An 18700-nucleotide genomic window follows, 5' to 3' on the forward strand; every position below is an offset into this window, starting at 1 on the left:
GGGTGGGTTGGGCCATTTTTTTCGTATGTTTCCTTGCGCTACCTCGCAAACGCGGGAGACAGCGACAAAGTATAATAAAAAAAATATAAAAAAAATGGAGAGAATGAGTGAGGAAACGTTAATAAAGATGATATGTGTATCATAAAAGGAAGGAACAAGGAGAAAAGAGATATCAGATTGGAGAAGGAGTGAAAAAGATTTTGAGTGATCAAGACCTGAACATGCAGGAAGGTGAAAGGTGTGCAGACGATAGAATGAACTGGACGATATGACATACAGGGATTGACATGCTATCAATGCATTGAACCAGAGCATGTGAAGGGGCCACGATAAACAATATTTTGAAGGAGATTCCGTGATTATGTGATTATATGTTAGCAAGGTAATAATTCTATCTGACAAAACTTAGTATCCCTCCCCCCATCTGCAATATTGAGTTTGGAGACCTAGATCCCACAAAATCATTCACAAAAAAAGGTGCATGCCTATATGCACTTCACCTACCCCATGGATATGGGAGTGGAGTTATTGATGAGAGAGAGAGAGAGAGAGAGAGAGAGAGAGAGAGAGAGAGAGAGAGAGTTTCTTTGAGTGATTTTAATTCTGAACCAACCATTAGAATATTGATGCTTGACATCTGCATGCATTTCATCAAAAATGAATATGCAAAAATGAAATATATATTCTAAGCTCTATTAACTTTACTGACCTCTATTAACTCTTTCCCATTTTTCTTTCAAAGTATGGTCTAAAAACTATCAAAACTTTTGAAGCACTTTGAAATGTAAATAGAAAAAGCAGACACAAAATATCATGTCTGAAATGTTAATACAGGTAAACCAACGATTTTCCAGGACTCTTGGTTCCAAAACCTTGCCAGATTAACCATTTTGCTGGACCAATCGTGGTCACATAATAATTCAACACACCTCTAACCCACTAATTATACATCTCCCATGTGTCTAAAGTATACCATGTGTCTAAAGTATTCATCTGCATTATCAACCTGCTCAAGACTGAGGTGCTCGTCAGCTACAAGTTTCGCAAATTCATCCACATAATCGGCAGCTCCTTCTTGGTTTGCAGACCACCTTTCTCCGCACACTTTATTCATGGAAATTCCATGACACTTCTTGAATCTTTGAAGCCATCCTTCAATATAGTCATGGTCGTGTTGTAATTTAAGTCCTTTATGGAAAAACTTAGCCTAGTCCATTATCAAGCTTCCTCACAAGTCCACTCCATCACTCCGACGCTGTCAAAACCATTCCATCATCACTCAATCATGCTTAGTACTCTTACCGTCTTTCATAGTTTTTCTAATCGTCATTTGCTTCTTGGAATCGCAGTCTGCATAGAATTTCAATATTTTCTCCCTTTAATTCTTTATATCATAAACAGTTGATGAACCAATACTGTAGATGTCACACAGCTTATGCACTGAAACACCACGGTCCATTTTTTTTCAACAGTTCTACTCTATCTTGGATATTGGTGTTTACGTTTGACACCATGACTGACACTCTCATATGTCATAGCGGACATGGCTAGGGTTAAATTTAAGCAAAATAAGCTACGAATCTCGCAGAATTGTGGTATCACCACCAACAAGTGCAGTGTAAGAATGTAAATAAGTGTGCCCTACACACAACAACATGTGTGGCCGCCCAGTAAACTAGTCTGGTGGCGGCGGTAATTTCAAGTTCCCTCACGTAATTTTGTGCGGGCTAAAAGAGGTGCCAAACCATCACTTGCCGGAAATTCGGTGGTGTACTTGTATTATATAATCATTATATAATGAAATGCAAAGTTACTAAGAGTCCAAATCACTTCAACAAATACAGAAATAATTGTAGAAAATAGAACTATCCCTGGGGATTGGGGAGAAAAAATACTTTCCACGCATTCCTCACATGTCGTAGCAGGCTACTAAAGGGGACGGGAGCGGGGGGCTAGAAACCTTCCCCTCCTTGTATTTTAACTTTCTAAAAGGGGAGACAGAAGAAGGAGTCACACGGGGAGTGCTCATCCTCTGCGAAGGCTCAGATTGGGGTGTCTAAACGTGTGCAGATGTAACCAAGATGAGAAAAAAGGAGAGATGGGTAGTATGTTTGAGGAAAGGAACCTGGCTGTTTTGGCTCTGAGTTAAACAAAGCTCAAGGGTAAATGGGAAGAGTGTTTGGGAATATCTTGGGAGTAAAGTCAGGGGTTAGTGAGAGGACAAGAGCAAGGGAAAGAGTAGCAGTACTCCTGAAACAGGAGTGAAGGGAGTATGTGATAGAGTGTAAGAAAGTAAACTCTAGACTGATATGGGTAAAACTGAAAGTGGATGGAGAGAGATGTGTGATTATTGGTGCATATGCACCTGGGCATGAGAAGAAAGATCATGAGAGGCAAGGGTTTTGGGAGCAGCAGAGTGATAAGTTGCAGTTTTGATGCATGAGACCGGGTTATAGTGAAGGATAATTTGAATGCAAAGGTGTGTAATGTGGCAGTTGGGGGAATAATTGGTGTACATGAGGTGTTCAGTGTTGTAATGGAAATGGTGAAGAGCTTGTAGATTTGTGCTGAAAAAGGACTGGTGATTGGGAATACCTGGTTTAAAAAGAGAGATGGACATAAGTATACATATGGAAGTAGGAGAGATGGCCAGAGAGCGTTATTGGATTATGTCTTAATTGACAGGCGCGCGAAAGAGAGACTTTTGGATGTTAATGTGCTGAGAGGTGCAACTGGAGGGATGTCTGATCATTATCTTGTGGAAGTGAAGGTGAAGATTTGTAGAGGTTTTCAGAAAAAAAGAGAGAAGGTTGGGGTGAAGAAACTGGTGAGAGTAAGTGAGCTTGGGAAGGAGACTTGTGTGAGGAAGTACTTGGAGAAACTGAGTGCAGAATGGAAAAAGGTAAGAACAAAGAACATAAGGGGAGTGGGGAGGAATGGGATGTATTTAGGGAAGCAGTGATGGCTTGCACAAAAGATGCTTGTGGCATGAGAAGCATGGGAGGTGGGCAGATTAGAAAGGGTAGTGAGTGGTGGGCTCAAGAAGTAAGAGTATTTGTGAAAGAGAAGAGAGAGGCATTTGAACGATCTTTGCAGGGAAATAATGCAAATTACTGGAAGATGTATAAAAGAAAGTGGCAGGTCAAGAGAAAGGTGCGAGGTGAAAAAGAGGGCAAATGAGAGTTGGGGTAAGAGAGAATCATTAAATTTTAGGGAGAATAAAAAGATGTTTTGGAAGGAGGTAAATAAACTGCGTAAGACAAGGGAGCAAATGGGAACTTCAGTGAAGGGGGCTAATGGGAAGGTGAAAACAAGTAGTGGTGATGTGAGGAGATGGAGTGAGTATTTTGAAGGTTTGTTGAATGTGTATGATGATATAGTGGCAGATATTGGGTGTTTTGGTTGAGGTGGTGTGCAAAGTAAGAGGGTTAGGGAGAATGATTTGGTAAAGAGAGAAGAGGTAGTAAAAGCTTTGCGGAAGATGAAAGCCGGCAAGGCAGCAGGTTTGGATGGTATTGCAAGGGAATTTATTAAAAAAGGGGGTGACTGTATTGTTGACTGGATAGTAACGTTATTTAATGTATGTATGACTCACGGTGAGGTGCCTGAGGATTGGTGGAATGCTTGCATAGTGCCATTGTACAAAGGCAAGGGGGATAAAAGTGAGTGCTCAAATTACAGAGGTATAAGTTTGTTGAGTATTCCTGGGAAATTATATGGGAGGGTATTGATTGAGAGGGTGAAGGCATGTACAGAGCATCAGATTGGGGAAGAGCAGTGTGGTTTCAGAAGTGGAAGAGGATGTGTAGATCAGGTGTTTACTTTGAAGAATGTATGTGAGAAATACTTAGAAAAGCAAATGGATTTGTATGTAGCAATTATGGATCTGGAGAGGGTATATGATAGAGTTGACAGAGATGCTCTGTGGAAGGTATTAAGGATATATGGTGTGGGAGGTAAGTTGTTAGAAGCAGTGAAAAGTTTTTATCGAGGATGTAAGGCATGTGTACGTGTATGAAGAGAGGAAAGTGATTGGTTGTCAGTGAATGTTGCTTTGCGGCAGGGGTGTGTGATGTCTCCATGGTTGTTTAATTTGTTCATGGACGGGGTTGTTAGGGAGGAGAGTGCAAGAGTTTTGGAAAGAGGGGCAAGTATGCAGTCTGTTGCGGATAAGAGAGCTTGGGAAGTGAGTCACTTGGGAAGTGAGTCAATTGTTGTTCGCTGATGAAACAGCGCTGGTGGCTGATTTGTGTGAGAAACTGCAGAGGCTGGTGATTGAGTTTGGTAAAGTGTGTGAAAGAAGAAAGCTGAGAGTAAATGTGAATAAGAGCAAGGTTATTAGGTACAGTAGGGTTGAGGGACAAGTCAGTTGGGAGGTAAGTTTGAATGGAGAAAAACTGGAAGAAGTGAAGTGTTTTAGATATCTGGGAGTGGATTTGGCAGCGGATGGAACTATGGAAGTGGAAGTGAATCATAGGGTGGGGGAGGGGGCGAAAGTTCTGGGAGCGTTGAAGAATGTGTGGAAGTCAAGAACATTATCTCAGAAAGCAAAAATGGGTATGTCTGAAGGAATAGTGGTTCCAACAATGTTATATGGTTGCGAGGAGTGGGTTATAGAGTTGTGCGGAGGAGGGTGGATGTGCTGGAAATGAGATGTTTGAAGACAATATGTGGTGTGAGGCAGTTTGATCGAGTAAGTAATAAGAGAGTAATAAGAGAGAAGTGTGGTAATAAAAAGAGTGTGGTGGAGAGAGCAGAAGCGGGTGTTTTGAAATGGTTTGGTCACATGGAGAGAATGAGTGAGGAAAGATTGACAAAGAGAATATATGTGTCAGAGGTGGAGGGAACGAGAAGTGACCAAATTGGAGGTGGAAAGATGGAGTGAAAAAGATTTTGAGTGATCGGGGCCTGAACATGCAGGAGGGTGAAAGGTGTGCAAGGAATAGAGTGAATTGGAACAATGTGGTATACAGGGGTCAATGTGCTGTCAATGGATTGAACCAGGGCATGTGAAGCGTCTGGGGTAAACCATGGAAAGTTCTGTGGGACCTGGATGTGGAAAGGGAGCTGTAGTTTCGGTGCATTATACATGACAGCTAGAGACTGAGTGTGAACGAATGTGGTCTTTATTGTCTTTTCCTAGCGCTACCTCGTGCACATGCAGGGGGAGGGGGTTGTTATTTCATGTGTGGCAGGGTGGCGATGGGAATGAATAAAGGCAGACAGTATGAATTATGTACATGTGTATATATGTATACGTTGAGATGTATAGGTATGTATATTTGCATGTGTGGACGTGTAGGTATATACATGTGTATGTGGAAGGGTTAGGCCATTCTTTCGTCTGTTTTCTTGCCCTACCTCGCTAACGCGGGAGACAGCGACAAAGTAAAATCAATAAAAAATAAATGAAATAGGACTATAGTTTTTAATAACTCTAGACTGTAAAAGTTATTAGAAATAACAAAGAAAAAAATCTACTGCTTGTCAAAGAAATGCATAAACCCTGTCTTTTCCCTGTTTTTGACAGTGCCATTTATCATTACCATCACCCCATGGTGCTGTTGTCAACCTTTGCTTTACACACCTGTCCCTTCAACTATCATGTCAGCAAGTTCATAACAGTATCACAGAACTTTGTTAATACTGACATATATTCTGATGTTCATCATTTGTTTAACTAATGGTGGTGTAACTAACACTGTTATTACCAGCAAAAGCAAATAGTTGGGTAGATGCAGAAAAAAGGTAAAGATGACTACTTGTTTACCTCATACCATCAACTGGCCTTTTTGATTCATAGTATGTGGAATGGTTGTTTAATTTGTTTATGGATGAGTTTGTTATGGAGGTGAATGCAAGAGTTTTGGAGAGAGGGGCAAGTATGCAGTCTGTTGGGGATGAGAGGGCTTGAGAAGTGGGTCAGTTGTTGTTCGCTGATGATACAGCACTGGTGGCTGTTTCAGGTGAGAAACTGCGGAAGCTGGTGCCTGACTTTGGTAAAGTGTGTAAAAGAAGAAAGCTGAGAGTAAATATTAATAAGAGCAAGAATATTAGGTGCAGTAGGGTTGAGGGACAAGTAAATTGGGAGGTGAGTTTGAATGGAGAAAAACTGGAGGAAGTGAAGTGTTTCAGATATCTGGGAGTGGATTTGGCAGCAGATGGAACCATGGAAGCTGAAGTGAATCACAGGGTGGGGGAGGAAGTGAAGGTTCTGGGAGTGTTGAAGAATGTGTGGAAGGCAAGAAAGTTAACTTGGAGAGCAAAAATGGGTATGTTTGAGGGAATAAAGGTTCCAACAATGTTATATGGCTGTGAGAAGGATGGATGTATTGGAAATGAGATGTTTGAGGACAATATGTGGTGTGACGTGGTTTGATCGAGTAAGTAATGAAAGGGTAAGAGAGATGTGCGGTAAAAAAAAGAGTGTGGGTGAGAGAGCAGAAGAGGGTGTATTGAAATGATTTGATCACACTGAGAGAATGAGTAAGGAAAGATTGACAAAGAGGATATATGTGTCAGAGGTGGAGGGAACGAGGGGAAGTGGGAGACCGAATTGGAAGTGGAAGGATGGAGTGAAAAGATTTTGAGCGATCAGGCCCTGAACATACAGGAGGATGAAAGGTGTGCAAGAAATAGAGTGAATTGGAACAATGTGGTATACCGGGGTCGACGTGCTGTCGATGGATTGAACCAGGGTATGTGAAGCGTCTGGGGTAAACCATGGAAAGTCTTCTGGGGCCTGGTTGTGGAAAGGAAGCTGTGGTTTTGGTGCATTACACATGACAGCTAGAGACTGAGTGTGAATGAATGTGGCCTTTTGTCCTTTCCTAGCCCTACCTCGCAGGGGGAGGAGGGATGCTATTTTCATGTGTGGCGGGGTGGCGACAGGAATGAATAAAGACAGCTAGTATGAATTATGTGCCATGTGTCTACATGTATATGTCTGTGTATGTATATATATGTATACATTAAAATGTATAGGTATGTATATGTGCATGTGTGGACGTGAATGTATATACATGTGCATGTGGGTGGTTTGGGCCATTCTTTTGTCTGTTTCCTTATGCTACCTCGCTAACACGGGAGTCAGCAACAAAATATAATAAAAAATAAATAATTGCATGTCAAATTCATTATTACTTGGCAAACCAAGCAAAAAAATAGTGGAAAGGCAGAATTAAACCAAACGCTTGCACCTCCTCCAAAAGACACTTCACTTTGATTTTTTCTGCTGGACTACCTGAGTCTGAGCTATTTTCCACTTTATGTGGGTTAATATCTTCATCTGTGTGTCTGTACAGTCATCACCAGAATTTTTAACATCAATCAACATACAGGGAGTGAAAAACAATGGAAATCTAAGCTAATATAAGGCAGATGCTTGGACCTCCTTAGATACATGCCTCACCATGGTGTTGTTTGTAAGAGTAAAAAAGTGCTTGTAATGCCATTAATTAAAAGAAATGACACATACTGTGCTCTTTTCTCCTGAAAACGATAGATAACATATCAAGAACCCTAGTTTTGGGATAACAATTTGCAGAATATAAGTGATCCAAAGTAACTTGAGAAAAGTTCAACCTAAGTATATTCAGGATAGTAAGGGTAAATACTTTATGACTTACCTGTTTGTGGTTGTGTGAAAGACAAGAGGCGTGTAAGTCCTTCCTTAAAAACATCTAAGACACCTGGTCTTTCACTAGCTATTTCACTCTGGACAGTTTCTACAAGACTAGCACTATAGAATGGAGTGATTAGAGCCAAGGCAGAACACTTCAGAAGTAAATGCTGCCCAATGGTCTTCAGAGAACTATGAGGGGAGATCTCTCTGAAAATAAAATATGTGAATAAGTAGTTTTGATGGAGTAGAGACTTTTGTCTGCATTCTGAAAAAGTGCAAGTTACAAATTTTCATAAATCACTATGCATCTGGACGACTAGTTAAATAAAAATCATATAAATTAAAGCAACCATTCACTAATCATAGCTGGCCCCAAGGCATGGCCAATCAGGATATGAAAATGGACAAAGCATATATCTAATCCAAAGTTCAGAATCAAAATAATGGCAATGAAGAAGAGAGGTATGACTCAGTTTCCTTTCCTCACATAGTAACAACATGAAAAAAGAGTCTTCCATTCTTCAAAAGTTATCAAGTTAGGCAGTAAGAGTTATAGAGTCCAGTAAATTTGTCAGATGGTATGATACCACAAGCAAACTTTCCCTATATCAATATTTAAAACCACTGTAAATATTTCAATTAACAATAATTCCCGCATCATAATGAGTAAAGTGCACTTGGGAACAAAAGAACTCTTGGTCATTCATCATACACCAATCCTGAAAGAACACATACACTTCTGTAAAACTGACTTTTAAGTGGAATTCCTGATAGCAAAAACCTATTTTTTCAAGATTCTCATTACATGATTGGAGATGAATTGCCACAGAAAAACTGCAGGCCCAAGAAATTAATAAAGCTAACTTAAGGAGCAGAAAACCTTTATTAAACACAACAATAATACAAATTCAACAACATAGTGATAATATGTTTATAATATGAACAATCGAGCATTAAATAAAAATATAAAATTTGAAGTTTCAAAGAACTTTTCTCTACAAAACAGCATCCCACAAGCTATTAATAAGATATCTTTTGAGTATTATTGGGTTAGGGCCTTCAAAAATCCTATATAATACTCAATCGGTGGTTGTAGTGGCTCATTTGTTTCAGATCCATCACCAGCAAATCACAAACTTGCCAGTGATGATGTCATCCATTCACTCACTACAGGAGAATGTTTCAACCAGCAGCTTAAACTTTGTAAATCTTACATATCAACTCCAAAGTGGACACCAATAGTAACAAGAAAGGTTTATTGAAAAAAAAAAAAAGGTAGAAAAATCAGGGTTTTGAAACTTCAAAACTGAGAAATTACCTCACCTGGAGAAGAAACCCCACACCATAGAAGGTAGATCTACCTTATGTAGACTATGGAAACATCTGACAAAGGAGAAGATTGCTAAAGTCTCTTCAGCTGATTTCTTCCACCAACAGGTTTCTAAGCAAGACTAAGGTAGAGGTCACCCTCTTCCCATCACAAGTTGTAATGATAAAACCAAGTTCAGCCTGTATAACAAGGTCCTAACTCAAGTAGACATGTCCCTCACTGAAAAATCTATGACACATACCTGAGCAGAAAAAAAAATACATGCATATCTTAAGCTCTGTAAATCAAATGTGACCCTTTTAATTCTGTCATTTTAGAACAAACATTTATATTCCATCATACAAGCCTCACAAATACAAACCTTTAAGGTCCACTGTTCAATAATTCTTCTTTTTTTTCAAGAACTTTTATTCTCCAACATTTAAATAACTTTTAAAATCACTACAACAAAATCCTTAACCTTGCCAATCAACTGTTGACCATTTATATTCTCCATCATTCAATCATGAACCTCTAAACTCTATCATTCACCAGTAATCCTCAGCTTAAATTCAACCCAAACCACTGTAATATGTCATTTAAATACAGACATTGAAAGAGCATAATTTAAATGGGACTTATATAATCCACCACTAAAATGCTAACTTTTAAACCATCAATATAATGCTAACCTTTAAACTGCAATAACTGAATTTTCAAACTCCATTAACTTAATTATAATCTTTAAACTGTCATTCAACCCCTTAACTCTTCATTCTGGTTTCTCTTACATTCACATTTTTCAGGTTGTATAGAAGATTTATTTAGCTTAAAAATATCAAAGCTACTATATTCATATAATAATGAAGAATATAATTTTAGAAGTATATATGGTTCACTACTATCACTCTGATAATGAGTAAATGTTTTGTAGTTATTTTAATGCAATGCACAAAAAGTGTAGGAGAAATGCTTGAGTGTTGCGTGCCAAACTCACTCATTTTATAATTTATTTTACCTACACTGAAAAACTGATTACTGGTTATTACCATGGTCTACCTAATATCATAAATCTCTTGTAAAATCAATGTGATTATCTGATACCCTTTTCATAACAGAAATATTATGAAAGTTTGTAAAATTACTAGCTGCATAAGTCAGATGTAGTGTTGGCAAAGTCAAGCAGGATATGGCAACACTGCTTCCAATTGTACTAGAAATCCCTTTTACTGCCGCATCTTGGTCAATTTTCAATGCTAGAGGAGCATGCGTTCATGACATCACTGTCCACACAATTCACCAGAAGATAAATCTTCCTCAAATAATTCAGGATTATTTTCTACCTAGTTCTATAAGTCCATAAAAACTGTTTAATTTCTGGAGGGTGACTGACACTGGAAAGAAATGCTTACACACTACCACCTCAGCCACCATCAACGCTTAGAAGGCAACCTTAAGAATGAGGCACACAACCTGATGCATATATATATGTTTGCACAAAAGATGCTTGTGGCATGAGAAAGGTGGGAGGTGGGCAGATTAGAAATAGTGAGTGGTGGGATGAAGAAGTAAGATTGTTAGTGAAGGAGAAGAGAGGTGTTCTGACGATTTTTGCAGGGAAGTAGTGTGAATGACTGGGAGATGTATAAAAGAAAGAGGCAGGACGTCAAGAGAAAGGTGCATGAGGTGAAAAGGAGGGCAAATGAGAGTTGGGGTAAGAGAGAATAATAAAATTTTAGGGAGAATAAAAAAATGTTTCACACCTAGGGATAAGGGAGAAAGAATACTTTCCACGCATTCCTCACGTGTTGTAGAAGGCGACTAAAGGGGGCCGAGGGGAGGGGGGTCGGCTCGAAACCCTCCCCTCCATGTATTTTAACTTTCTAAAGGGGGAAACAAAGGAAGGAGTGACGCGGTGAGTGCTCATCCTCCCCGAAGGCTCAGATTGGGGTGTCTAAATGTGTATGGACGTAACCAAAATGAGAAAATAGGAAAGATAGGTAGTATGTTTGAGGAGAGGTACCTGGGTGTTTTGGCTCTAAGTGAAACGAAGCTCAAGGGTAAGGGGGAAGAGTGGTTTGGGAATGTCTTGGGAGTAAAGTCAGGGGTTAGTGAGAGGACAAGTGCAAGGGAAGGGGTAGCACTACTCCTGAAACAGGAGTGGTGGGAGTATGTGATAAAGTGTAAGAAAGTAAACTCTAGATTGATATGGGTAAAACTGAAAGTGGATGGGGAGAGATGGGTGATTATTGGTGCATATGCACCTGGGCATGAGAAGAAAGATCATGAGAGGCAGGTGTTTTGGGTGCAGCTGAGTGAGTGTGTCAGTAGTTTTGATGCACGAGGCCGGGTTATAGTGATGGATGATTTAAATGCAAAGGTGAGTAATGTGGCAGCTGAGGGAATAATTAGTGTACATAGGGTGTTCAGTGTTGGAGATGGAAATGGTGAAGAGCTTGCAGATTTATGTGCTGAAAAAGGACTGGTGATTGGGAATACCTGGTTTAAAAAGAAAGACATACATAAGTATACATATGTAAGTAGGAGAGATGGCCAGAGAGCGTTATTGGAACATGTGTTGATTGATAGGCGTGTGAGAGAGACTTTTGGATCTTAATGTGCTGAGAGGTGCAACTGGAAGGATGTATGATCATTATCTTGTGGAGGTGAAGGTAAAGATTTGTAGAGGTTTTCAGAAAAGAAGAGAGAATGTTGGGATGAAGAGAGTGGTGAGAGTAAGTGAGCTTGGGAAGGAGACTTGTGTGAGGAAGTACCAGGAGAGACTGAGTACAGAATGGAAAAAGGTGAGAACAAAAGACGTAAGGGGAGTGGGGGAGGAATGGGATGTATTTAGGGAAGCAGTGATGGTTTGCGCAAAAGATGCTTGTGGCATGAGAAGCAAGGGAGGTGGGCAGATTAGAAAGGGTAGTGAGTGGTGGGATGAAGAAGTAAGATTATTAGTGAAAGAGAAGAGAGAGGCATTTGGACAATTTTGCAGGGAAATAATGCAAATGATTGGAAGATGTATAAAAGAGAGAGGCAGGAGGTCAAGAGAAAGGTGCAAGAGGCAAAAAAGAGGGCAAAAGAGAGTTGGGGTGAAAGAGTATCATCAAATTTTAGGGAGAATAAAAAGATGTTTTGGAAAGAGGTAAATGAAGTGCGTAAGACAAGGGAACAAATGGGAACTTCAGTGGGGCTAATGGAGAGGTGATAACAAGTAGTGGTGATGTGAGAAGGTGATGGAGTGAGTATTTTGAATGCTTATTGAATGTGTTTGATGATAGAGTGGCAGATATAGAGTGTTTTGGTCGAGGTGGTGTGCAAAGTGAGAGGGTTAGGGAGAATGATTTGGTAAACAGAGAAGAGGTAGTAAAGGCTTTACGGAAGATGAAAGCCAGCAAGGCAATAGGTTTGGATGGTATTGCAGTGGAATTTAATGAAAAAGGGGGTGACTGTATTGTTCACTGGTTGGTAAGGTTATTTAATGTATGCATGACTCACGGTGAGGTAGCTGAGGATTGGCGGAATGCTTGCATAGTGCCATTGTGCAAAGGCAAAGGGGATAAAAGTGAGTGCTCAAATTACAGAGGTATAAGTTTGCTGAGCATTCCTGGGAAATTATATGGGAGGGTACTGACTGAGAGGGTGAAGGCATGCACAGAGCATCAGATTGGGGAATACCAGTGTGGTTTCAGAAGTGGTAGAGGATGTGTGGATCAGGTGTTTGCTTTGAAGAATGTATGTGAGAAACACTTAGAAAAGCAAATGGATTTGTATGTGGAATTATAGATCTGGAGAAGGCATATGATAGAGTTGATAGAGCTTCTCTTTGGAAGGTATTAAGAATATATGGTGTGGGAGGCAAGTCGTTAGAAGCAGTGAAAGGTTTTTATCAAGGATGTAAGGCATGTGTACTTGTATGAAGAGTGGAAAGTGATTGGTTCTCAGTGAATATTGGTTTGCGGCAAGGGTGCGTGATGTCTCAATGGCTGTTTAATTTGTTCATGGAAGAGGTTGTTAGGGAGGTGAATGGAAGAGTTTTTGAAAGAGGGGCAAGTATGCAGTCTGTTGTGGATGAGAGTGCTTGGGAAGTGAGGCAGTTGTTGTTCGCTGATGATACAGCACTGGTAGCTGATTTGTGTGAGAAACTGCAGAAGCTGGTGACTGAGTCTGGTAAAGTGTGTGAAAGAAGAAAGCTGAGAGTAAATGTGAATAAGAGCAATGTTATTAGTATTAGGTACAGTAGGGGTGAGGGACAAGTCAATTGAGAGGTAAGTTTGAATGGAGAAAACTGGAGGAAGTGAAGTGTTTTAGATATCTGGGAGTGGATTAGGCAACGGATGGAACTATGGAAGCGGATGTGAATCATAGGGAGGGGGAGGGGGCGAAAGTTCTGGGAGTGTTGAAAAATGTGTGGAAATTGAGAACGTTATCTTGGGAAGCAAAAATGGGTATGTTTGAAGGAATAGTGGTCCCAACAATGTTATATGGTTGTGAGGCGTGGGTTATGAATAGAGTTCTGCAGAATGGGGTGGATGTGCTGGAAATGAGATGTTTGAGGACAACACATGGTGTGAGGTGGTTTGATCGAGTAAGTAATAATAGGGTAAGAGAGATGTGTGGTAATAAAATGATTGTGGTTGAGAGATCAGAAGAGGTTGTTTTGAAATGGTTTGGTCACATGGAGAGAATGAGTGAGGAAAGATTGACAAAGAGGATATATGTGTCAGAGGTGGAGGGAATGAGAAGTGGGAGACCAAATTGGAAGTGGAAAGATGGAGTGAAAAAGATTTTGAGTGATCGGGGCCTGAACATGCAGGATGGTGAAAGGTGTGCAAGGAATAGAGTGAACTGGAACAATGTGGTATACCGGGGTCGACGTGCTGTCAATGGATTGAACAGGGCATGTGAAGCGTCTGGGTTAACCATGGAAAGTTCTGTGGGGCCTGGATGTGGAAAGGGAGCTGTGGTTTCGGTGCATTATACATGACAGCTAGAGACTGAGTGTAAATGAATGTGGCCTTTGTTGTCTTTTGCACTCATGCAGGGAGAGGGGGGTGTCATTTCATGTGTGGCAGGGTGACAACGGGAATGAATAAGGACAGACAGTATGAATTATGTACATGTGCATATATGTATATGTCTGTGTGTGTATATATATATATGTATACGTTGGGATGTATAGGTATGTATATGTGCGTGTGTATACGTGTATGTACATACATGTGCATTTGTGTGGGATGGGCCATTCTTTTGTCTGTTTCCTTGTGCTACCTCGCTCACGCGGGAGACAGCAACAAAGTATAATAATAATTTTTTTTTTTTTTTTTTATACCTCGTCGCTGTCTCCCGCATTTGCGAGGTAGCGCAAGGAAACAGACGAAAGAAATGGCCCAACCCCCCCCATACACATGTACATACACACGTCCACACACGCAAATATACATACCTACACAGCTTTCCATGGTTTACCCCGGACGCTTCACATGCCCTGATTCAATCCCCTGACAGCACGTCAACCCCTGTATACCACATCGCTCCAATTCACTCTATTCCTTGCCCTCCTTTCACCCTCCTGCATGTTCAGGCCCCGATCACACAAAATCCTTTTCACTCCATCTTTCCACCTCCAATTCAGTCTCCCTCTTCTCCTCGTTCCCTCCACCTCCGACACATATATCCTCTTGGTCAATCTTTCCTCACTCATTCTCTCCATGTGCCCAAACCACCTCAAAACACCCTCTTCTGCTCTCTCAACCACGCTCTTTTTATTTCCACACATCTCTCTTACCCTTACGTTACTTACTCGATCAAACCACCTCACACCACATATTGTCCTCAAACATCTCACTTCCAGCACATCCATCCTCCTGCGAACAACTCTATCCATAGCCCACGCCTCGCAACCATACAACATTGTTGGAACCACTATTCCCTCAAACATACCCATTTTTGCCCCCCGGGATAATGCTCTCGACTTCCACACATTTTTCAAGGCTCCCAAAATTTTCGCCCCCTCCCCCACCCTATGATCCACTTCCGCTTCCATGGTTCCATCCGCTGACAGATCCACTCCCAGATATCTAAAACACTTCACTTCCTCCAGTTTTTCTCCATTCAAACTCACCTCCCAATTGACTTGACCCTCAACTCTACTGTACCTAATAACCTTGCTCTTATTCACATTTACTCTTAACTTTCTTCTTCCACACACTTTACCAAACTCCGTCACCAGCTTCTGCAGTTTCTCACATGAATCAGCCACCAGCGCTGTATCATCAGCGAACAACAACTGACTCACTTCCCAAGCTCTCTCATCCCCAACAGACTTCATACTTGCCCCTCTTTCCAAGACTCTTGCATTTACCTCCCTAACAACCCCATCCATAAACAAATTAAACAACCATGGAGACATCACACACCCCTGCCGCAAACCTACATTCACTGAGAACCAATCACTTTCCTCTCTTCCTACACGTACACATGCCTTACATCCTCGATAAAAACTTTTCACTGCTTCTAACAACTTGCCTCCCACACCATATATTCTTAATACCTTCCACAGAGCATCTCTATCAACTCTATCATATGCCTTCTCCAGATCCATAAATGCTACATACAAATCCATTTGCTTTTCTAAGTATTTCTCACACACATTCTTCAAAGCAAACACCTGATCCACACATCCTCTACCACTTCTGAAACCACACTGCTCTTCCCCAATCTGATGCTCTGTACATGCCTTCACCCTCTCAATCAATACCCTCCCATACAATTTACCAGGAATACTCAACAAACTTATACCTCTGTAATTTGAGCACTCACTCTTATCCCCTTTGCCTTTGTACAATGGCACTATGCACGCATTCCGCCAATCCTCAGGCACCTCACCATGAGTCATACATACATTAAATAACCTTACCAACCAGTCAACAATACAGTCACCCCCTTTTTTAATAAATTCCACTGCAATACCATCCAAACCTGCTGCCTTGCCGGCTTTCAGCTTCCGCAAAGCTTTTACTACCTCTTCTCTGTTTACCAAATCATTTTCCCTAACCCTCTCACTTTGCACACCACCTCGACCCAAACACCCTATATCTGCCACTCTGTCATCAGACACATTCAACAAACCTTCAAAATACTCATTCCATCTCCTTCTCACATCACCACTACTTGTTATCACCTCCCCATTTACGCCCTTCACTGAAGTTCCCATTTGCTCCCTTGTCTTACGCACCCTATTTACCTCCTTCCATAATAATAATAATAATAATAATAATAATAATAATAATAATAAAAAAGATGTTTTGGAAGTGAAGTAAATAAAAAGCGTAAGACAAGAGAACAGATGGGAACATCAGTGAAGGGGGCTAATGGGAGGTAATAACAAGTAGTGGTGAAGTGAGAAGGACATGGAGTGAGTATTTTAATGGTTTGTTGAATGTGTTTGAAGACAGAGTGGCAGATATAGGGTGTTTTGGTCAAGGTGGTGTGCAAGGTGAGAGGGTCAGGATCATGGTTTGGTAAACAGAAAAGAGGTAGTGAAAGCTTTGCGGAAGATGAAAGCTGGCAAGGCGGCGGGTTTGGATGGTACTGCAGTGTAGTTCATTAAAAAAGGAGTGACTGTGTTGTTGACTGGTTGGTAAGGATATTCAATGTATGTATGGTTCATGGTTGAATAACTGAGGGCTGGCAGAAAGCATGCATAGTGCCATTGTACAAAGGCAAAAGGGATAAAGGTGAGTGCTCAAATTACAGAGGTACAAGTTTGTTTGAGTATTCCTGGGAAATTATATTGGAGGGTACTGACTGAGAGGGTAAAGGCATGTGTGGATGTGTGGATCAGGTGTTTGCTTTGAAGAATGTATGTGAGAAACACTTAGAAAAACAGATGGATTTGTATCTAGCATTTATGGATCTGGAGAAGGCATATGACAGAGTTGATAAAGATGCTTTGTGGAAGGTAGTAAAAGTATATAGTGTGGAAGGTAAGTTGTTAGAAGCAGTGAAAAGTTTTTATCAAGGATGTATTGCATGTGTACGAGTAGGATGAGAGGAAAGTGATTGGTTCCCTGTGAATGTAGGTTTGTGGCACGGGTGTGTGATGTCTTCATGGTTGTTTAATTTATTTATGGATGGGGTTGTTAATGAGGTGAATGCAAGAGTTTTGGAGAGAGGGGCAAGTATGGAGTCTGTTGTGGATGAGAGGGCTTGGGAAGTGAGTCACTTGCTGTTCGCTGATACAGCGCTGGCGGCTGATTCAGGAGAGACACTGCAGAAGTTGGTGACTGAGTTTGGTAAAGTGTGTGAAAGAAGAAAGCTGAGAGTAAATGTGAATAAGAGCAAGGTAATTAGGTTCAGTAGGGTTGAAGGACAACTTAATTGGGAGGAAAGTTTGAATGGTGAAAAACTGGAGGAAGTGAAGTGTTTTAGATATCTGTGAGTGGATTTAGCAGCGGACAGAACCATGGAAGCGGAAGTGAGTCACAGGGTGGAGAAGGGGGAAAGGTTCTGGGAGCATTGAAGAATGTGTGGAAGGCAAGAACGTTATCTCAGAGAGCAAAAATGGGTATGTTTGAAGGAATAGTGTTTCCAACAATGTTATATGGCTGCGTGGCATGGGCTATAGATAAAGATGTGCGAAGGAGGGTGGATGTGTTGGGAATGAGATGTTTGAGGACAAAATGTGGTGTGATTTGATCGAGTGAGTAATGAAAGGGAAAGAGAGATGCACAGTAATAAAAAGAGTGTGGTTGAGAGAGCAGAAGAGGGTGTACTGAAATTGTTTGGTCACATGGAGAGAATGAGTGAGGAAAGACTGACAAAGAGGATATATGTGTTAGAGGTGGAGGGAACAAGGAGAAGTGGGAGACTAAATAGGAGGTGGAAGAATGGAGTGAAAAAAATTTTGAGCGATCGAGGCCTGAACATATACAGGAGGGTGAAAGGCATGTAAAGAATAGAGTGAATGGGAACGATGTGGTATACCGGGGTCAACTTGCTGTCAATGGATTGAACCAGGGCATGTGAAGCATCTTGGGAAAACCATGAAAAGGTTCGAGGGGCCTGGATGTGGAAAGGGAGATGTGGTTTCAGTGCATTACACATGACAGCTAGAGACTGAATGTGAACGAATGTCCCCTTTGTTGTCTTTTCCTAGCACTACTTCACACGCAGAAGGGGGAAGGGTGTGCTGTTTTTCATGTGTGGCGGGGTGACAACAGGAATGGATGAAGGCAGCAAGTCTGAATATGTACATGTGTATATATGTTTATGTCTGTGTATGTATACGTAGATACGAACATGTGCATAAGTGCCCTCATGTTCATATAAAAATGTGTGTGCTCCTCCCTCATCTCTCGAGAGATGTTAATGTTAATCCCGGATACTTGCAGTTCCAACTAGAGATCGCTAGACTTAACATGCAGACTGAACAAGCTATGATCAATGCACAAGTGCAGGTGCAGAAGGGACAGACTCGCTTTAGAACACGAGAAATTATGATAGGGTGCATCATGATAAGAACCAGTGTCGTCTCAGTTGAACAACGTAGATCTTGTACCAAAGTTCTGTGAAGACGACGTGACTACATTTTTCCTTTAAGTTTGAACAGACTGCAAATCAGTTCTCTTGGCAGAAGTCGTCATGGACAACTGTGATACGTCCCAACCTCGTTGGTAAGGCTGGGTCCACATATACTTCATTGACCGGGGACCAGCGTAATGGTTATGAGGTCATGAAACAGGCAGTGCTGAGTGCTTATC

At 41.1% G+C, this 18700-nt stretch overlaps 1 protein-coding gene across 13 annotated transcripts in view; it reads right to left on the reverse strand.

The window, feature by feature from the left end:
• LOC139750352 (mitochondrial outer membrane protein SLC25A46-like) overlaps nucleotides 1-18700 on the reverse strand; it is a 113020-nt gene that overhangs the window by 76492 nt on the left and 17828 nt on the right. For all 13 annotated transcript variants that reach the window (XM_071665045.1, XM_071665041.1, XM_071665043.1 and 10 more), the window contains one exon: nucleotides 7629-7831. In XM_071665045.1, coding sequence (XP_071521146.1) covers nucleotides 7629-7831 — 203 coding nt within the window. The remainder of the gene's footprint in view (nucleotides 1-7628; nucleotides 7832-18700) is intronic.

Source organism: Panulirus ornatus, chromosome 9, assembly GCF_036320965.1.
Source record: "Panulirus ornatus isolate Po-2019 chromosome 9, ASM3632096v1, whole genome shotgun sequence".
NCBI lineage: Eukaryota > Metazoa > Arthropoda > Malacostraca > Decapoda > Palinuridae > Panulirus > Panulirus ornatus.